The sequence below is a fragment of the Macaca mulatta genome, chromosome 15 (assembly GCF_049350105.2).
Source record: "Macaca mulatta isolate MMU2019108-1 chromosome 15, T2T-MMU8v2.0, whole genome shotgun sequence".
In the NCBI taxonomy this organism is placed as follows: Eukaryota; Metazoa; Chordata; class Mammalia; order Primates; family Cercopithecidae; genus Macaca; species Macaca mulatta.
The window spans coordinates 113916367-113936232 of NC_133420.1; the positions used below are offsets into that span (position 1 = coordinate 113916367).

General features: G+C 40.4%; 1 protein-coding gene across 1 annotated transcript in view; it reads right to left on the bottom strand.

The window, feature by feature from the left end:
* Positions 1–256: 256 nt before the first annotated feature.
* The window catches only part of RASEF (RAS and EF-hand domain containing), a 78572-nt gene continuing 58962 nt past the window's right edge, over positions 257–19866 (bottom strand). The window contains exons 13-17 of the mRNA XM_001104352.5: positions 18969–19050; positions 17614–17728; positions 13518–13637; positions 11020–11096; positions 257–3461 (exon numbers count right to left, since the gene is read on the bottom strand). Coding sequence (XP_001104352.4) covers positions 3356–3461; positions 11020–11096; positions 13518–13637; positions 17614–17728; positions 18969–19050 — 500 coding nt within the window. The 3' untranslated portion in view covers positions 257–3355. The remainder of the gene's footprint in view (positions 3462–11019; positions 11097–13517; positions 13638–17613; positions 17729–18968; positions 19051–19866) is intronic.

Sequence of the window (19866 nt, forward strand, 5' to 3'; positions counted from 1 at the left end):
ACTGACATTCTTCTACAAAAGCCTCACTATTCCTGGCTGTCCTGCCCCAGGCTGGTCTACCTGCTGCCCTGTTGGCCAGGATGACTTGTCTGTGCCACAGCACTGAACACCAGGCGTGTATTCTTCTCTCCCGAAACTCGGCTCACCATGGCCAGAAAAGGCAAGTGTTTTAGAGGTATGGTTTCAGGCAGACACATCCTAGAATTAAAATTACTTCAGGGATATCTGCAGTAAAGTTGAAGGAAACAGTCAAAAGGCCAAAGGAAGCAAGCTTTATTGAATTTACAATGTAGAAAACATTTGTAGTTCCTTAGACATTTGCATTGCTATAAAAATTACACTTTATTTTTATAATTATTAATGGTTTGAAGAGAAATAAACAGTATAAACAAAATATGGCTCACACAATGAAAATGTAAACCATATAAATCAAAATCATAAAACAATTATTCAATACTCAGAGGCCTACTTAATATATACATATGAAATGTCTTACACACACATCCAATAAAAGCTCACAAAAATCATCACTCTGAAGCCGATCACTGTACCAATATGAAAATAAATCTTTATCTTTAACCTCAATTTTATCTTCAGCAGGAGGGCTGTGCAACTTGGGTTTATGCAAATCCCATGAAGTATTAAATAATCAAATGTCACATATGTCATATAAAGCAGCAAGCAAAAAAAATAAATTATGAAAATGCATGGGCTAAAAGTTAACAGTGAAAAATATCTCCTTATCCAACATTATTTTCCATAATAAAAATATTTTACAATGTATCAGGATACATTTTATAAAGGACTATAGTGTAACTGTGATTTTAAAAGCTCTTAAAGAAAAACAGGGACAAGGTGAATAACTTCAACAGTAATATGCAAATGTATTAAGTCTAAGATAAAAACATTAAATATTTTTGTTCTTACTGAAAATGTGCTTTAAATTTGAGAACACCTTCATGATATCAAAACGCTGGTAATAATCAGGATCTCCCAGCACTGCAGCATACATTAAGAAGCTTCTCTTGAAACATGATTGCTAACCAGAGCTCTAAGTCTCTAATTTGGATGATGTTACCAAAATATTTATCAGGACTCAAATAGTTAAAGACGATTGGTTGATGATCAAAGGCACTGGTGTAATCTCATCAACGTCAGGTACGTTGACGGGACAATCCAGAGACAAAGACTATGAAAATACTTCTGCATTACAGGTATACTCTTTTACAGATTGTAAAACAAATAAAAAGAGACACTTTGGAGAGAATAAATAAAGGCAACACAGTAACATATAAACTAACACAGTTTTGTGCAACTGCACCAAAACCTAAACATGTGTCCCATATATCAGCATCTATATCAGATCCAATCTCACCAATCTCATCAAAATATGCCACTAAGACAAACAGCCATGGTAAAACTTTTGCTTCGTCGTGCCACATAAATAATACCCCCTTTATTTTGAAAAATTTCCCATACGCAAGACATTCTTTCTGATTAGAAATGTAATCTTTTCTTTTTCTGGAACCAGGAAACAGGAATTCATGGCAGAGTTGCTGAGGATAGATCCAACTTTCCAGCAAAAATATCAGATGTCTTCAATAGGGAGAAGGTATGTTTACAAAAGTTAAATGATGTTGTAGCTGTTTATAATCTTTGCCTGTAACATATCTGGTCAATTCCCGTTTTTTAAAAAACTGACGCTTGCGGAATATAAGGTTCTATCACAAACATCGTGAACAGAAAAAGTATTGCTACATGGAATTGTTTTGATTCAACAAAAATAAATGTTTTTAGCTTATATAATACAATAAATAACAGCTATTTTTTTAAGTTCCTTCAGGAAGCGACTTGGGGCCTGGACCTAGATGAAGCAAGGTAAATTAGAATTCTGTGTTGTAGCCCCACCCTAGGCTCAGCTGTTGACTCCTTTGGCTCTTAGAGACATCTCAGTGGGGAGGTCTGGGAAGCAATGCAGATTCTGGAAGGAGAGTAGGCCCAACCAGGTCATTGGCGATGATGAGGGACTAGTCACATTAAACAAAGGACCCTGACTCACCTTTCCTAATGGCAATTCCTCTTTTAAAGACGTTATTTCAAAACCATACATAGTATTTCTTTCATTGATTATTACTTAAGGAAGTTAATGTTAGCAACTAGGGAGTTAGGGGACTTGGATTACATTACAGGTTACGCTTCTAAACCATGGGAAGGTTTGAAATCAGCAGGGATATTTTCATTTTGCAACATGTTAAATCACTCTAAGTACTAGTATTTTTTTTAGTAAGATAAATCACAACCATAAAATTCACCCTTTCAAAGTATACCATTCAGTGGTTCCTAGTATATTCAAACAGTTATGCAACTATTACCCCTATTTGAATTCCACAACATTCTCATCATCCCTCAAAGAAACCACATACCCTGTCCTCCCTTTCTCAGCCCCTGGCAACCACTCCCTTAAGTGAAGAGTAACAACTTTCCTGGGCATTGTGCTTTCAGCAGTATGTGGCTTTACATGTTTTCATTACAATTTTTAACACCAAATTTAAACAATGGGCTTTGTAACTATTCTGAGATTATGAAATATCCTCTTTTATATACAACTATTTTTGTCTCAAGCATGTTTCTTTATACATAAAAAATAGATGTTTCCATTTTTTTTCTCAATTAAATTCTGTCCTTATTTCAGAAGTGAGAAAAATCAATACTCCAATATTAAAAAAGCAGGAATAACCACAGTTCTTATTATTAGCTGTGGGCCACCACACTCTCCTTCCTACTGCTTCCTACAGAATCTGAGGTGCCAAGGGCTGCAAGGCCTTTGAGGGCAAGCTGTGCATTTTACAGATGAAGAAACAGATCCGACATGGGCTTGTGACATGTCCAAGATCACAAGGCCAGTTAACAGCAAACCTAGGATGAGAACCCCTTTTTACTAGAACTTTAATATCAAATATTTAAATGCTGACTTTGTGGGACCTAATTCAGCTACCACATGAATCTAATTATGTGAGGTCCCTCTACAGCTTTGATGTGAGCATGTGATTTTTTCTTTTTCTTTTCTTTTTTTTTTTTTTTTTTTTACCATTTTAGAAAACATTTACATGTTAACTTTTAAGACCTGTAAGGACATGACTAGTCTATTTAACCAGAGGGCCCAAACCACTCACTGAGACAAAACAAAGAAGAGCCAAAGTTCCAGAGGGACCTGAGAGCAGGGTTCGGGTTTCCTGCACTGTAACTCTCCATATGACAGTGTCAGTAGGATATGCCACTCTGTCAACAGCCAAATAAGTCACACAAATTCAGTATTCTGGAAATGAAGACTTCACAGGTCAAGGATGTTTGGGACTTAGCCATTGCAACAATTCTTCATCTGTGGTGACTTTTTGGAATTGGTCCCGGTGAGATTGGTAACGGATTTGCTGTCATCTTTGTCAGTTCTCTTTTTCACTTCTCTGAGAGAGAGAGAGAGAGAGAGAAAGAGAGAGGATTACTGAGGTATAAAAACTAAGCCACAGATGGTTCTGTAGAAATAAAAATAGCCATGCTGAGTGTCTGCATGGCCTTCTAGACATTGTTTTAAATGCTTTATAGGTGTTGACTTAATCTTCATAAGAACCATATAAATTTGCTGTGCCCCATTTTGTATGTGAGGAAATGAGGGCAAACAGAGGTTAAGACAGTTCCCTTAGGTCACATGACTACAGAAGTGGGATTCAAACCACACAGGCTGGCTCCAGCACCTGTTTTCTGAGCGCCAGGCCACACACACACACACACACACACACCCTCCTCCCCTCACTGTCTCCAAGGTTTCAGGATGCTGCAGAACCTGTGATACACACAGCTTGCTCCTTAACACTCTGGAACCTGGTTTCCAGCTTCATGTAATGCTTGCTGAGCTTAACAAAAGCAATGGTGATCGTGGAGGTAACAATGGATTTATCACCATCCTTTTCTGTCATTATAAGTTTCTTCCAGTATTAACTGCCAGAGGCAAGACTCACAAAAAAATGTCTTACTCTCCAAGATGTTATAAAAAACCCCTAGGGAAGTATCCTTCCAGGTGTAGCCACTGGGGATGCTTGTGAAATATGAAGACCAGAAGTCTCACCTTAGACAAGCTGAATGGCTATCTCTGTGGGCGAGATGAGTGCCTCCCCAAGATGGCCCCAAATAATTCTGCCCTTCCTTGTCAGTGCCTGATGCCTCTCCCATCAAGAGGTGAAGGTTTGCCTCCCTACCCTCTTGGTCAGAGCTGGTTCTCTACCTGCTTTGACCAATAGAATATGGAGGAAATGGTATTCTGTGACTTCTAAGCCCAAGTGTTTATAATGCGGGGCTGCATCAACCGCTACCCCTTTTGAAGTCTAGGGTTCAAGAAGTCCAGGGTTCCTCAATGGAGAGAGGCCACCAGAGTGGCCCTGGGGACTGAGATGCCACATGGAGTGAAGCCACAAGGAGAAGCACCCTGGTGGCTGACATCCAGCCCGAGCCACAGCCCTGGTGGCCATCTGACTGCAAACATAGGAGATACCCACACGAGAGCAGTCGGGAAACTTTCTGGCTGAGATCCAACCACCTTTGCCAATTGTGAGAAATAAAATTTGGTTGTTGTTTTGGGCAACTACATTTTGGGATGGTTTAAGATGAAGCACTTAACTGAAACTACCAGGAGTCTGTGTGTCTCCAGCAGAGCCACAGTGCTCGACAGAAATACAATGGGATCCATACATGTCAGTTTGAATTACTTAGTAGCCAGATTTTTAAAAGGTAAAAAGAAATAGGTAAAATTAATTTTATTAATATATTTTATTTAACCCAGTATAGCAAAAATATGGTCATTCCGGCATGTGGTCAATAAAAACACTATTAATGAGATAATGTGTCGAAGGCCTTCAAAATCCAGTCTATACTGATTGCATACAGCACATCTGAATTGGATTAGCCACATTGTGAGTGGCTAGTGGCTACCAAACTGGCCAGCATAGCTGCAGAAGGTGCCGATAAATCCTACCTTTTGAAAACCACTGCACTGTCAGTTGGAAAGAGGACATCTCAGCAGGGAAACAAATAAGCTCATTCTAGCTGTAGGCCAGCTGGTAAATGCAATATACATGTTTTTCATATTTGATATATACCCCAAACACACACACCCGACAGGAGATGGGTGAGTAGTACTATCCTCACCTCACAAATGAGGCAACAGAGACTCAGGAGAAGAAAGAGGAGACACAGTTCAAACCCAAACACCCGGGAAGACTCATTTCAGGCTGCTGACCTCCAAAATTGTCAGATAATAAATTTGCATTATTTAAGCCTCTGCATCTGTGGGAGTTTGTTACAAGGACGACAGAAAATTAACACAACTTCCAAATGCAAAATCTCGGTCATTCTGTCATTGAATAAATGCCCAACTTATGCCAGGCTCTGGGACCTTCAGCTAGTGAGCGTTGAGGGAGAGTCAGATGTCTAAATAAATAATCTCATGGTCCTGAGACAGCAGCTACCACAGATGCGCTCTGTGCCCACAGATGTGTTGTGGGCTTCACAGAGATGGGGCTTCATAGAGACTTTTGATATTGGAGAGACCTTTTGAAAGAACAGAAAAGGAGACTCCAGGTGCAGGGAATGGCATGCAGAAAGGCAGAGGCATAAAAGAGCCTGGCCATGATTGGATGAAGTTTGCTGTGTCTACAGATTATCATTCATTTGGGAAAAAGAGATAGAAATTCAACCAGAAAGGTAGCTGAGGTCAGGGCATTTGCTTTCACGCTGCTGATAAAAACACCCGAAACTGGGAACGAAAAGAGGTTTAATTCGACTTAGAGTTCCACATGGCTGGGGAGGCCTCAGCATCATGGAGGGAAGCAAAAGGCACTTCTTACATGGCGGCAGCAAGAGAAAAATGAGGGAGAAGCAAAAGTGGAAACCCCTGATAATCCCATCAGATCTCGTGAGACTTACTCACTATCAAAAGAACAGCAGAGGAAAGACCGGCCCCCATGATTCAATTACCTCCCCCGGGGTCCTTCCCACAACACATGGGAATTCTGAGAGATACAATTCAAGTTGAGATTTGGGTGGGGACACAGTCAAACCATATCAGGCTGTGATGGGCTATCAGCCACATGCTAAGAAGCTGGGACTCTGTGTTGTCGGTAGGACACCAATGTGGGGTTGGATGCAAGAAAGTAAATATTAACTGGATCTTTATTTATAAAGATTACCTGATTACACGGTAGAGGATGAACTGATATTAGAGAAACTCTGAGGCAGAAATTCTTGCACTAGCCCAGGTAGGGAATTTTGAGGCCTGAACCAAAGCAGAAAAAGGGAGAAAGCGAGAAAAACGCATGGATTCAAAAGAGACTGAAAAATGACCTTCAGAAGCCACTGGAGGCAAGGCGTGAAGCAAGAGAGAAAAGGAATCAAGTCTGACTCCAGGTGACTATTGTTTAATTGTAATTTTGGTAGACTCCTGAGAAAGGGAATGCAGACTGAGGAACACATTTAAAGCCACATGGACACACTAGGATTTGGATATGCAGAGTCACCATGGCTATGGAGCTTCCAGTGGGGAGTTCACTCTCGGCTTATGGAATTTTAAAGAGGTGGGGGGTTAAAAAATACAAAAACTGGAAGTTACCAGGTAGAGATGGTTCCAGAAGCTGTGTGGATGGAAGATGTAGGCAGACAGAGAGCGAAAAGAAAGAGACAACAGCCGGAGACCATGAGATTACCAACATTTAAGCAGCAAGCCAGTGATCCAGGTTGGTGGTGAAGAGTCCTCACGCTGCCACTTACTAGCTGTGTCACTGAGCAAGCTGATTAAGTATTCTAATTTCCAATTTCCTCATCTGTAAAATGGGTACAATAACCATAGCATCTTCACTGAACAATTCACATCTCTCTCTTCCTGTAGATCCAATGGCCTCTATCAGCTACGTACCATATAGCTGCCTGGTCATATATCGTCATTTTTTTTTCTGTAATGTTAAATTGCAAGGCCAGTCTTTTAATCCCTTGATGTCTCTACTGAACACAGCATGGGACTATGCACATGCTCAGTGCCCATAATGCAGACATTATTGAACCTGAAAGCAAATATTTAGGGGGAAAGTATATACCCACACTTTCATCTGGCCTTCAGCCAAAAATGCAGGCATGCTCCACTTTAAGGAAATTGTAAAGATACAATTCCAAACATCTAAAACAGATTTAAGGCTGGGAAAATTAGGGTTCACCAAAATCTACCATACACTTAACGACTGTAGTTTAAATGGCTCAGTCTTATGGACAGATTTATACCCAATGGGATCAGCTCTGATGCTGAACTGATACATCAGCCTAAGTTTTTTTGTGTTTTCTCCAATTTCAGGCAACTGATAATTAAATGGCTCTTGAACTTGAATCTATTGCAAAATGTTTACAGCCTGTGGTTCTGGTGATGGCAAATTTACTTGCTAATGGGACAATGGTCATGAACGACGGCCTATCAGCACTACACGGAAACTGCGTTTCTAGGAGAAACTCTTCCTGGGATTGAGAGATTTTCCAAGAAAATGCAGAGTAGTTCAGTTGTTAACCAAATATTTATGGCATCCCTTTAAAAATAAATTGTTTCAAACAGTGCAAACCCATACCTTCTCCTAGTTTTATGCCATTATATGATCTCACCCTATGAAATCTAAATTGAGAACATACATGTTTTGCATTACCCATAAATTTCCCAAGGTTGTAAAATTTGAACAAATGATAATTTCACCTGTGGAGACTATAACATTTCCATTTAAAGGTTGGGTAATTTGATAAGCAAATCTGAAGGCTAAGTATAAAGCAACTGAAGTCTTCATATGTTTGCTTTATTTATAATTTTTATATTTAACACATCACTAACATCACTAGAAGCCCAAAGCCAGGCCATAATGCAATAACAATAAAACAAAAACCTCTATGCGAAATGATTTTCAAGAAGCTTATCTGATTTCTTTACTTGTCTAAAGCTTTTTAAAATAAATATAACCTATCCATTATGCAGCTGAAATAACCCAGTTATCAAAATGCTTTTGCATACCAGTTGTTTTAAGTAAACACACACAAGCTGGTGTCCAAGCTTCACTGTAAGCAGGGCCAACACCTGGCTGACCCAACATGCCTCATAGGAGCAGATGGGGAAAAAGTCAAAGGAAACTTACAGCCTCTCCCATCTTTATGACATAATAAAGAGATTGATTCTTCACCGGGGTACTTTGGAACCATTTAACTTTAATATGACCCCGTAAGACAATTGAGCATTAAACAGTGATTAAGATATTCAGTGGAGTACAGGCTGTCACATATAGAGTCTATACAGAGTCACAGACTGTTAGAATTAGAAAGGACCTCTGAGGTCATTTTCTTCGGCCCCCTCCCTCATTTTACAAATTAGAGTTGCCAAAAGAAAGACAGGGACTTGTTCAAGACCTCATAGCTATTTAGAAATAGATTTAAGAACGGACTTGGAGCCTCGTGACACCATAATCCTCCAATATGCTGGGGAGCAGCCAGTAACCACATGCAAGGCTTGACCCGCCGCATCCATTACTGCTGCATGGGAGCAGCAATGCAGTGCTCCGTTGACCAAGGCTAAGGCATCCCAGGGATGCTCCAAAGACCTGCAGATCCTTCCCTGCTGCCATCTGCCCCAGCAACTAGATCACTTCCATCCAGCAGTTCTCAGCAACATATGAATGAAACACCAACACAACCATTTGAAAAGTAAAAACCTGACAATTCAACAGTTATTTGATGTTTAGTGAAGTCAAATTCTGCATTTTACTGAACACTCCCCTCTTTACTGAACGTAGCTTGTTTGGCCAAACAGCTGGTGTTCCCTGTGTACCCACAAGTGCGTGGAATCTGTTATTCAACCCGATAGATAAAAGTTTTACTCTGACTCTTTTTTCACGAATGTGATATTAGCCCATGATTCTCCTACTATTCACAGCCAAAAACAAACCAACAAACAAAAAAACCCAAGAAACCCCATCTAATTTAGTTGAATGTATGAGTGTTCAAATATTTGCTTTTTTTTTCTTTTAAAAGATGAAATGGTTTGGAGGTTTGTCCCCTCCAAATCTCATGTGGAAATCTGACCTTCAGTGTTAGAGGTGGGGCCTCGTGGGAGGTATTGAATCAAGCTGGTGGATCTCTCATGAATGGCATAGCTCCATCCCTTGTGATGAGTGAGTTCTCGCTCTGAGTTCACAGGAGATCTGGTTGTTTAAAAGAGTGTAGCCCCTCCCCACTCCTCGCTCCATCATCATGTGACACGCTGGCTCCCCTTCACCTTCCACCCTGAGATCTCACCAGAAGCCAAGCGGATGCCAGCACTAAGCTTCCTGTAAAGACTGCAGAACCCATCAGCCAATTAAACCTATTTTCTTTATAAATTGCAGTCTTGGGTATTCCTTTACAGAGATGCACAAAACAGCCTACTGCAAAAGGGAAAAATGTGCTAAGGCACATTCAAGGTTAGCACTGTTTTTGCTTGAAACAAAAATGATTTCCAGTGTTGTAGGGGGAGGCGGCTATCTTTCCTGGACTGATGTCAAAGAGGGAAATGTTCAAAGACTCTGAGTGTGAATATAGGGCATCTGCCAAGCCTGCCACAAACTAATGCCAAGCAGGACACCCAAAGTCCATATCCTGATTCTCTTAAGTGAGGGCAATAGTTTATCATGTGGCCCTAGTCCAAACATTCTATTAATAGAACTCTATTTTATTAAGCACTATAAATGCCAAGTCATTAATGTGTATATGTGTATGTTTGTGTGCAAATATATATATATATAGGGGTGTGTGTGTGTGTGTGTGTATATATATATATTTTTTTTTTTTTAAATAAAGACAAGGTCTCACTATGTTGCCCAGGTTAGTTTCAAACTCCTGGGTTCAAGTGATCCTCCTGCCTTGCCTCTCATAAAAATGATAAAAATAATCACTCAGGAATTAAGTGTCCATCAAGAATCTGTTTCCTCTTGGCCAGCAACTAGCACGTCTTCCTTCCCGCTAACTTTTCCTTCCTGGATCCAGCAGCCTCCATATTGCTGAAACCAATGGGATCTGCTGGAATTACAGGTATGGGCCACTGCATCCGGCCCTAAGTCATTAATTGAAAAACAGCATTAAAAATATTGCAAAGTATTTTAACTATCAATGTTCACCAGCAGAAGAGGCCAATTATCATACTAAAATTGAGATTCTTATAAAACCTTACAAATAATCAGAAAAAGAATGACATGCCTAAAGTTATATTTTAACTTTGTCTGCAATTAAAGATGATTGCTCTGAATTTTGTAATGTACATTTTGATTTTTTTCCTTTTTTGATATTTAATCCCTTTAGGCCAGTAAATAATAATCTTTTCATTTATGGCAGAAAACTAGGTAGAAGGGAAAAATCTAATGTATAATGTTATTTCCTAAGAATTACTTCAAGGATTAAACCACATACATTTATATCCAAGTTCTTTAATAACGCCATTTTCGTTCTATTGTACTTCCCAAATGTTATTTATTATTAACACTATTGCTTTAGCTTAATAATTACCTAGGTAATAATTCTGACAAAGTGTTTCTAACTGGCATGACATACAATTTGCTTTGTTTTTCCCCCCTTTTGCCTGGGGAAATATCATAATTGACAGTTGTATTCATAATAGTCCCTTGTGTATAAAATCTGGTTCCTGGAAATGATTCATACAAGTCAACTATTAACTTTGTGGTGACATTTTTCAGAAATGTCAATGACACCTCAGATGCACCTCTTTTGTTTGGCAGTAAAGATATTTTGCCAGTGTTCACAGCAACGTTGCCAGTTTTTATAATATCCACATACTTATTTCTCCCACCATGACTGAAAGTAAGAGAGTGTTTTCCCGCATATATTCTATCTGCACATTCTGGACAAGAAATGTGACATATGCAACAAGCGAAAATTCAGTCCTACATCCATTTTCCCAAACATTACCGAGCAAGGTGCAGAACAGCTTCCACTATGTTAGAACCATCTTTGGCACTTGTTTCACAGAATAATGCCCCGTATGTCTGTAGAAAAGAAATATACACAATTAAATGAAGCCCTTCATTGAGTTTCCTGAAATTTTAGCTTTTAAAATCAGTAACATAAAAATATGTTCCTACTGAGCATGCTAAGAGTAACTAATAGCTAAGAAACTGAATTCAGAGTTCCCGTACTTACAAAGAAAATGATTTAAGCATAGTTACTCCAGGAACAGTTCCTAGTTGGAGGATTTTTACTTTACATTTAAAAAATAGAACATTTCATGTTTTAAGGTTTTTCTTTCCAACAGTCAAAACACATGCTACCAAATGTTCTTTATCAAATATTCCGAGACAGATAAAAATGAGTTCAAGATAACCACTCAGGATTTACATGTCCATCAAGAGTCTGTTTCCTCTTGGCCAGCAGCTAACACACCCTCCTTCCCGCTAACTTTTCCTTTCTGGCTCCAGCAGCCTCCATGTTTGCTGAAACCAAAGGACAACCTCTAGTCTTCTATTATGCAACCTCCCAGCCATAGTGCATATGATATCATGTCACTCTCCTGCTTCAAATCTTTCAATGCCTCCTGTTCCTCTTTAGATAATGTACAAATGCTTTTCCATGGCCAATGAGGCCCAGCTTCACGTGGCCCCAGGCAAGCTCCGAGCTTCACCTTTCACCTCACTCATCCCCCCTCACTCACAGAGCTGCAGTTTCCTCTGCCTTCCTCCAATTCTCCAGTGTCCACAAAGCCTTCGCACCTCGGAACCTTTGCACCTGCTCTTCCCATCACCTAGGTTCCCTCCACCCTCCACCAGTCTGACACCTACCTACTTTTGGGATTTTTAGGTAATGCTGCCTTGAAGTTAAGATTCAGTCGTTCCTAACCTGAAAAGTCTGTATTAGGACTTCCCATCGTAAACTTTCCGAGCACTCTCTGATCCTCCTGCACAGCAACTGCCACAATTATAATTGCTCAAGTTATTTTTGTGTATCTTTGTCTGACCAGCTGAAGACGTTTTCTCTTCATAAAGGAGAACTAAGTGTTGTGGGCCTGGGTGTGGGTTAAACAGTCCTGTGTGGGACAAGGGAAGGAGGTGATACTTGCTCTAGAACAGAGAGAATGAGAAAAGCCAGGAAATGGGGAAAAATGCCACAATGGGAACTTTACCCATGAGCCCACAAATCCATACAAAATCTGCAAACACCACAAAGCAAATGCATTTCCGGTAGAAACCGTCAGTGCTGGCGTTGACCTCTACATCCAGGGCGATATGGGGTGAAACAGAGACTGCCTCTGAGGATGCGGGACTGTGGAGGTCACACGATGCATAAAGAAGCAAACTTTGGGAAATCGTGGAGAGGGAATAAAGCTGGCAGGCAGCCAAGAAGAACTAGATCTCAAAGTGGCTGTGTGGGACCGTGTCTAGCATGTGGATTTCATGAGCTTAACATCTGTCTCCCTCAGATAGTAAACAATACGAGGGCGAGGACTGTTTGCTGTGTTCTCTGCTCTTGGCCCAGCACATAATGAAGTGGTTTTTTACATGGTGGATACCAATAAACATGGATTGAATGAATCTCTTCTGCAATTCATTGCCTAGTTTTGACATTTATCACATTTGGTGTGCAGTTCTAAATTTTAAAACAAGAACGATTATTCCAGCTTAAAATATTAAAACTGAAACTTCCTTTTGAAGTTCACATACATATGCTACAGAGTAGTTCTTTCCTGGTGCTGATGACAGACAACACTATCAACATCAAATCAGACTGCTGCAATATGAATTTATTTGCCCCAAAGTGCATCTAAGTACTTGTACGGGTAAGACAGGTCAGAAGAGAGCCAGGTAGCATTCTGACATGATGACAGATGACACTGATGGGAGAATAAACACTGCCCATGACAACAATCTGAATAGGAATGAGTTTATTCCTGTATACAAATGCATACCCCAAAATGCGTATGCATTTGTATATGGGAATGATTTTTCATATCAACTAGACACAAATCTTAGAGAAGTCTTCCAATTCCCTTCCACACAGGTGAACACTGTACCATCTTCCACCTTTGGCATTATAACCCTCTGAAACCGCAGCCATCTTTTCAAAACAGGACACTATTTTCTTCCTTTACTTGGATTCCAGGACTAGAGAAAGTTTCTAGGAACTAGGTGAGAGGGAGGAGGAAGATGATGGGATTATTTAGGTTCCTTTTGTCAATGATACTCAATGGGAGAAAATGATTATGCGACTGTTTTACTTTCCCAAGGGACTTACTCCTTGGCATAAAAGAGGTGGGAGTCATGGCAGTTCTGCCTGTGGTAAGGACAGACGCCTCAGATGGGAGAGGTTTGTCAAAGGACCTCTCAAGCAAAGGTAGACAAAAGTGAAAGGTCACTGACTTCAAAGCCATCAAACCCCTATGTTCTCTTCCAACTCTGAGGCTTCCTCACTCTTACCATGGCCAGTTTCTCTCCAAAGTGCCCTGGGACACATTTTTGTCCCTCTGCAGCAGCAGTGTCACGAATGTCAGCCTTGTTTCCTACCAACATGATGGGAACAGTCTCATGGGCTGCATCCTACCAGGAAGAAAGAAAAATGGGGCACACATCAAACACTGGACACATTACGCTGACCACAGAACAACAGCAACAGCAATTACCATTTTCCCTTTGCCCCCTTTGTGCCAGATCCTATATAGAGGATATCTTTAAACCCCAACGCATCTCTAAAAACAGTCATACATTTTCCCATTTATAGAAGAGAAAACTGAAATTCGGAGACATTAAATAAGAAGGTATAAGGGTCAGGGCCTGGGTCCAAACTAACTCCATAACCCTTGCCTCTATACAATGCCCCATCCTTAGGTTAATGAAAAGGCTAAACGGCACCGGGATTAATCAGTTTTACGGCAAAGGAAACACATATCTGTTAATTTCTTATCTCTAGCACACAGAGCACAACAAGTCAATATAAACTCAAAAGGCATGACCACAGAATCATATTTGGCTGTGGTGCCCACATAATTTTCTACAATTGTTACTTCAAACACTAGTGGTCACAAGTCAAGTTCATTATTACAGTTATAAAACACACAGTAATTCTTCAGCGATAATGAAACAAAAAGGCAGTTTGGAAGTTCCACACTCACTGCTCTCTGGTTTACAACAAAAGTAAAATATAAAAGTCCTGAAGGTCAACATTTTTCTAAGAAAGAGTCAAGGACCAATCTTTCAAAGTAATGGTTTCTAAGATAAGGCTCCCATGTCAGCCTATGCAATGGTCACAGGGTCCCAGAGTCACAGTGGAACTCATGGAGTGTGAGATGAGTGTGGCAGAGTCAAGTCTGAGACCCACCCCTCCACCAGTTTGGACCCACTGGCTGTGTGAGATCAGGCAAGCCTCCGCAGGTTTCCGCTGCAGTCTCCCTGTCTGTAAAATGAAGGACTGAATGAGGGCATACCCCATCTCAGCAGGCTATGATGAGAATACAAGAAGACAACCTGACTAGCACAGAAACACAAGTTTCTGGTTCCTAAATAAGAGAAGTGGCAGCCCTGAGGAAAACATGTGGAAATTACTCTTTGCAGTGACTAAAGATACCTGCGTACTCATTGGGTTTGGGGCTATTCCTGATGCAGGATCAAAAAACGTGCCACAACATGAAATTGTAATTGACTTCCTTTCTCTTCAGGCAACTTTCCTTGGACAGAAGGCTCCAGAGTGTAATAAAATCAAAGGAAAGACGGGAATGAATGGCCTTCTCCAAAATTAGCTGTTTCACTCATTCATGTGCTAGTTAATTGTCTTCTTTAATGATCTCAGGATGCGAGGGGCATCACTTGAAAGTTATTAGTCAAATATTCATTTCAGTAAGCCCAAGAATGCAGGCATCTAAATGACGCCTCAAAGCCACAGAGGTAAAGGGCACCTCCTTCAAGTCTCAACTTAAATATCTCCTTCGCAGTGAGGCTGCCTTGATGAAAACAGCAGCCCACTTCCTCATCGTCAGGCCTTTCAACCCGCTCTCATTTTGTTTCTATAACATTATCACCTTCTAGCATATCATTTCATTTACTGATCTATGTTTGCTGCTTTTCATCTGTCTCCCCTACTAGAACACAAGCTCCATAAGGATAGGGCTCTGTTTTCTTAACAGATATATTCCGAGAACCTAGACTGCTACACAGGGACCGGGTAGATAGTCAAAAAATATTTTTGAATGTGTTAAAGTTGGGAAGAGATCTTACATCTCAAGTATCTCCATTCAGCTTTTACCCAAATATTCAATCAATAAAATATTCATGCCAGGTAAATAAATGGCTATAATTTTACTTTATCCATAATTCTATTACAAGATTTTTTAACTCAGCAGTTTTCCATCGAAGTGTATCAATTATTAATTAAGAGGGTCTGTTCACCGCTGACAGTCTACTGCTTCTCAATCCTCTGGTCTATCCAGCTGATCACACCACTCATTTCTACCCATATTTACAGTAGCCATATAAACTGTCCCTGCAGGATTTCCTCAAATGAGAAAGAGTAAGCCATGGAGAAACTTCACTGTGCCCACTCTTTTTCTAAGGTGAAAGTCAAACGCCATTAGTAGTATCTAATTTTTCCTCCAGAACAAATTTAAGAATTCATCTCTTCTACAGTTTTCTTCCTTTTCAGACCCTATGAAAAGGTGATACCAGTGGCAGAAAAGATATCTTAGCTCGTGAAGGTGCTTTGCAAATTATGGCAGTGCGCCACTTGACATAAGGGTTATTTCGCTGTGGCTGCTCTAGGCTTTTGTGCCTCCTTTTCTTCGGCATAACCCAAAGATTTTAAATAAAGACTAATCCAAAAATGTCAACAATAAAACAGTTTTGCTGTGGATTTTAAACACTAATATGGATGAGTTAGGGTTATCTGATATTCTCTGGACTTACTGCTCTATCCCAGGGATCTCCATTTGTTCATCTGCGTAGCCTCCACTCCTCTATGCTCTAATTACACCTTAGGATTCCTTTATATTTGAGATGGGGGTCTCGCTCTGTCACTCAGGCTGGAGTACAGTGCACAATCATGGCTCACTGCAGCCTCGACCTCCCAGGGCCCATATGATCCTCCCACCTCAGCCTCCCAAGTAGCTGGGACTAGAGGTCCATACTAACATACCCAGGTAATATTTGTATTATTTGTACAGATGGGGTCTCACTATGTTGCCCAGGCTGGTCTTGAACTCCTGGGCTCAAACCATCTGCCTGCCTTGACTACCCAAAGTGCTGGAATTACAGGCCTTGGGATTCCTTCTTGATGTCAGAGGCTTCTTCAAGTAATCTTCTGCTCACGCTGGTGCTTCATCAAAACGACAATCACTGTTGAATCAGGAGGTTTGGTGTAAGCCCCTATTCTATTCCTAACCACTAAATAAGTAAGCGCTACCTATGCTTTCTATGCTTCAACTTTCTCACAAAATATTAGGATAATGTTTTTTATTTCATTTCTCAGATGCTAGAGAGATGACTATAACATGGGAAATTCTGTGAAGTAAAAATGTTACATAAATGTAAACACTCTTTCACTGTGTTTACAATCATTTTAAGTCATGATAAGTTGGTAGAACACAGTGCATATTTATTTATCACTGTTAAAGTCTTACTGCCAATTGCAATCAGTCATTTCTCACATTACTTCTTTAGTTAGAAAGTGAACAATAATGCCAGAAGCTAAATTGAGATCAGACAGCAACCAGTCCTCTGTTCAGCCACTACTGCAATTTAATGCCTGCTTAAATTATAGATAATATACTTACTTGAAAAGTTGTATTAGCCACTACTTTTATTTTTCAAGACAGCATGCTGAACCATAGCTTGAACTGTAGTGTTATGTTAATAACTGCTGGCAGCATGCTAAATGGGGTCAACATCATTTCCTACTTTTCAAAATTATTTACCATGAAAACAGAGGACAGGAACATTCCTCAGGTGAAAGACATCATCTTATTTAACCACAGAAAGCACAGAAGCTATGCTCATATTTAAAATACCAGTTGGTATTTCGGTAGTACCCTGAGACATCTAAAGATCCCAAATCACTACCAGAATAAGGCTGAGAAGAGAAGACAGCTCCCATACAAATTGAACCTTGACACACACTCATATCCAGGTGGTGTTTCACCTGTACTTCCCATGCCCATGGATGCCCCTACATGCCCTCAACTACACTACACACCCAACCACACCATCTCCTTGTTTGTAATAGCTTCTTCCTAGGCTATCTGGAGTTTTACTTGCTTACAATGGGATTCTGATTTTATCTATAAGAAAACCTAGAAGTTTTATTCCCCAAAACTTCCTTCATTAGTGTCCTTGGCTTCAGGGAAACGTGCCCACATCCTGAGGAAGAGATGAATGCGGCCAGTTCTGCCTGTAGCATCCAATTCCTCCTGATGGCTTGGATCAACGGTTCCTAATCAAGTTTATTCCGACAAAGAAGAGCAACAGCATTTTCCAAGATGGCCTAAAACTTCCTCGTGTAATTTTCTGTTTCTCCATTGTGATTTCTTACCTCGATCATATCTACCCATTCTCGTATATTAAGAAAGCTTTTCTCACATGTAACATCATACAGCAGCAAAACACCATCTGCCTTTCTGAAGTAAGACTTGGCAATACTTCTGAATCTGAGAAAGAGAAAACCGCATAATCAGTCAGTTTGTGTTGCCTCATTCCTCTTCTCTTTTATGCTCATTTTTTCTCATCTTCTAAAATCAACCCCAAATTGAGAAGACTCTCACTGCAATATACGACTGATAAATAGCCATTCCAAAGGTCTCGAATGACCCAATGAAAGGTAAGAGGATGAGAGTCTGGGTGACCGACTTAGAAAATCCAATCCTTCTCCCTACCAAACAACCCCAAAAATGTCTACAATCCCCAGAGCATAACCAGGGCAAGGTTGAGAGCACAGTTTCCAAAAATTTCAACCTCAGCAACAAGCTACCAGAAGCCACATGTGGGACAGAGGAGGCTGGAAGGAGGTACAAACTAGAGAATATTTATTTTTGGTGGTGGTGGTCAGGGAGTGTTGTGGGTGGGTGGGTGGAGGAACTACCAGTGTGGAATGCCGTAACATACCAGGACTTTACATACATGGGGGTCAGGGGATTTGCCGTGGGAAGAGCACACCTCAACACACATGCCCTAACTCGAAACCCAGTGCAATATTTTATAAGTACTTTAAAAATACAGTCATGTCAACCACAAATATTTTTTAAATGTTGAAATTCCCAGTCTGCTAGAGAATGAGTGCCATGGGGGCAGGCATTCGTGCCTGTCTGTTCACCACTGAATCTTAGCATGCTGAATAATGCCTGGTACAGAGGCAGGCATCCCATACTTATGGGTTGAACAACTGAATGATTTTGTTTCCAAGGAGTTAGACAAGATTAAAATCGGTGCTGAATGCTCTGCTTATCGGTGAGGAATGCAAGGTAAGTTGCCATCACCAGATGCGAGTCCGCTATCTGGTTTGTGCCTCTGCCCTTAATCAAGGGGAGCTGACTGGTTCTCTTCTCCATCATTTATTGTTCTACAGCCAGGGAGCTCCTCAGGCTGTCACTGCACTCAAAAGTGCTGCCTCTCTTGTTAGCAAAGGACACTCTGTCTCAACTGAACATCGGTTCAAAAGAAGCTTAAAGATCCTCTTCTCACAGCAGTCATAGGTAAATGAAGGAGGAGAAGATGTGCGAAAAGATAAGCATTTTACAGTTATAATACACTGTATAATTATACATGTAATTATGCATATAATTATAAAGTATATTATAATTATAGAATTTTGAGTATGAAGAACATCAAGTGGCCTGCAAGGCTTGTTAGTGCAAACCCAGGAGAGCCCACAGCGCTGCGGAAAGCACTTGCCTTTCCTGACCAGCTGTGTCCCAGAGCTGCAGAACTGTCCGTTCTCCATCCACAATGAGGGTTTTCATTTGGAAATCAACTCCTGAAAAGGAACATGAGAGTGGAGAGCATGATGTAAATAATTCCATTGGCTTTTTACTTTCAAGCCCTCTTTAGATGAGGCAAAAGCCAATAAGCCACAGCTCAGCCAGGGAGGGAGGAATGAACATGACCTTTAAGGAGAGTGACCTTCAAATAGGAATGGCAAGTCAGACCACACGTGTGTGCAGAGGCACCATCTGCAGGTTGGCTGACTTGGGGAATGATTTAATTTATGAGCCAAGGGAAAAAAATCTATGTTTTATTTTCCCTGATGACTGGATGAACTCAGTCATATTTGTGTGTGTGTGTGGGCGTGTGTACATGTGTGTATGAGTGGGCATGCGTGAATGTGCAGGTGTATACATGTATGTATATGTGTAGGTGCAGATACATGTTTTGTGTATATGCATGTATGTGTATATGTAGGTATATGTGTATAAATGTATGTATATCTAAACATATATACACGTGTGTGTATATATACACACGTTAGAGCACACACACACTTACATGCATCATGGTCTCTGACAACTGAACCAAATACTGTATGTAGTCTTTCTATGAATCAAATTGAAGTAAACTTTCAGCTTTGTTATCCTGAAGAGTGTGTCAGAGAACCATAAATTTACAAAGACACCCATTGTGAAGAGGACTGTTCTAACATTTCAGGTGATCAAAATAAGAATTCTTTAGACGAAGAAGAAAAATAAATGACAATTTGCATATCTTCAGCTCCTTTTACTGATTATTATGCACATTTGGGAAATCAGGATACTACTTGTTCTACTGTTCTGTTGTGAAGGTGGGGAACGGAGCA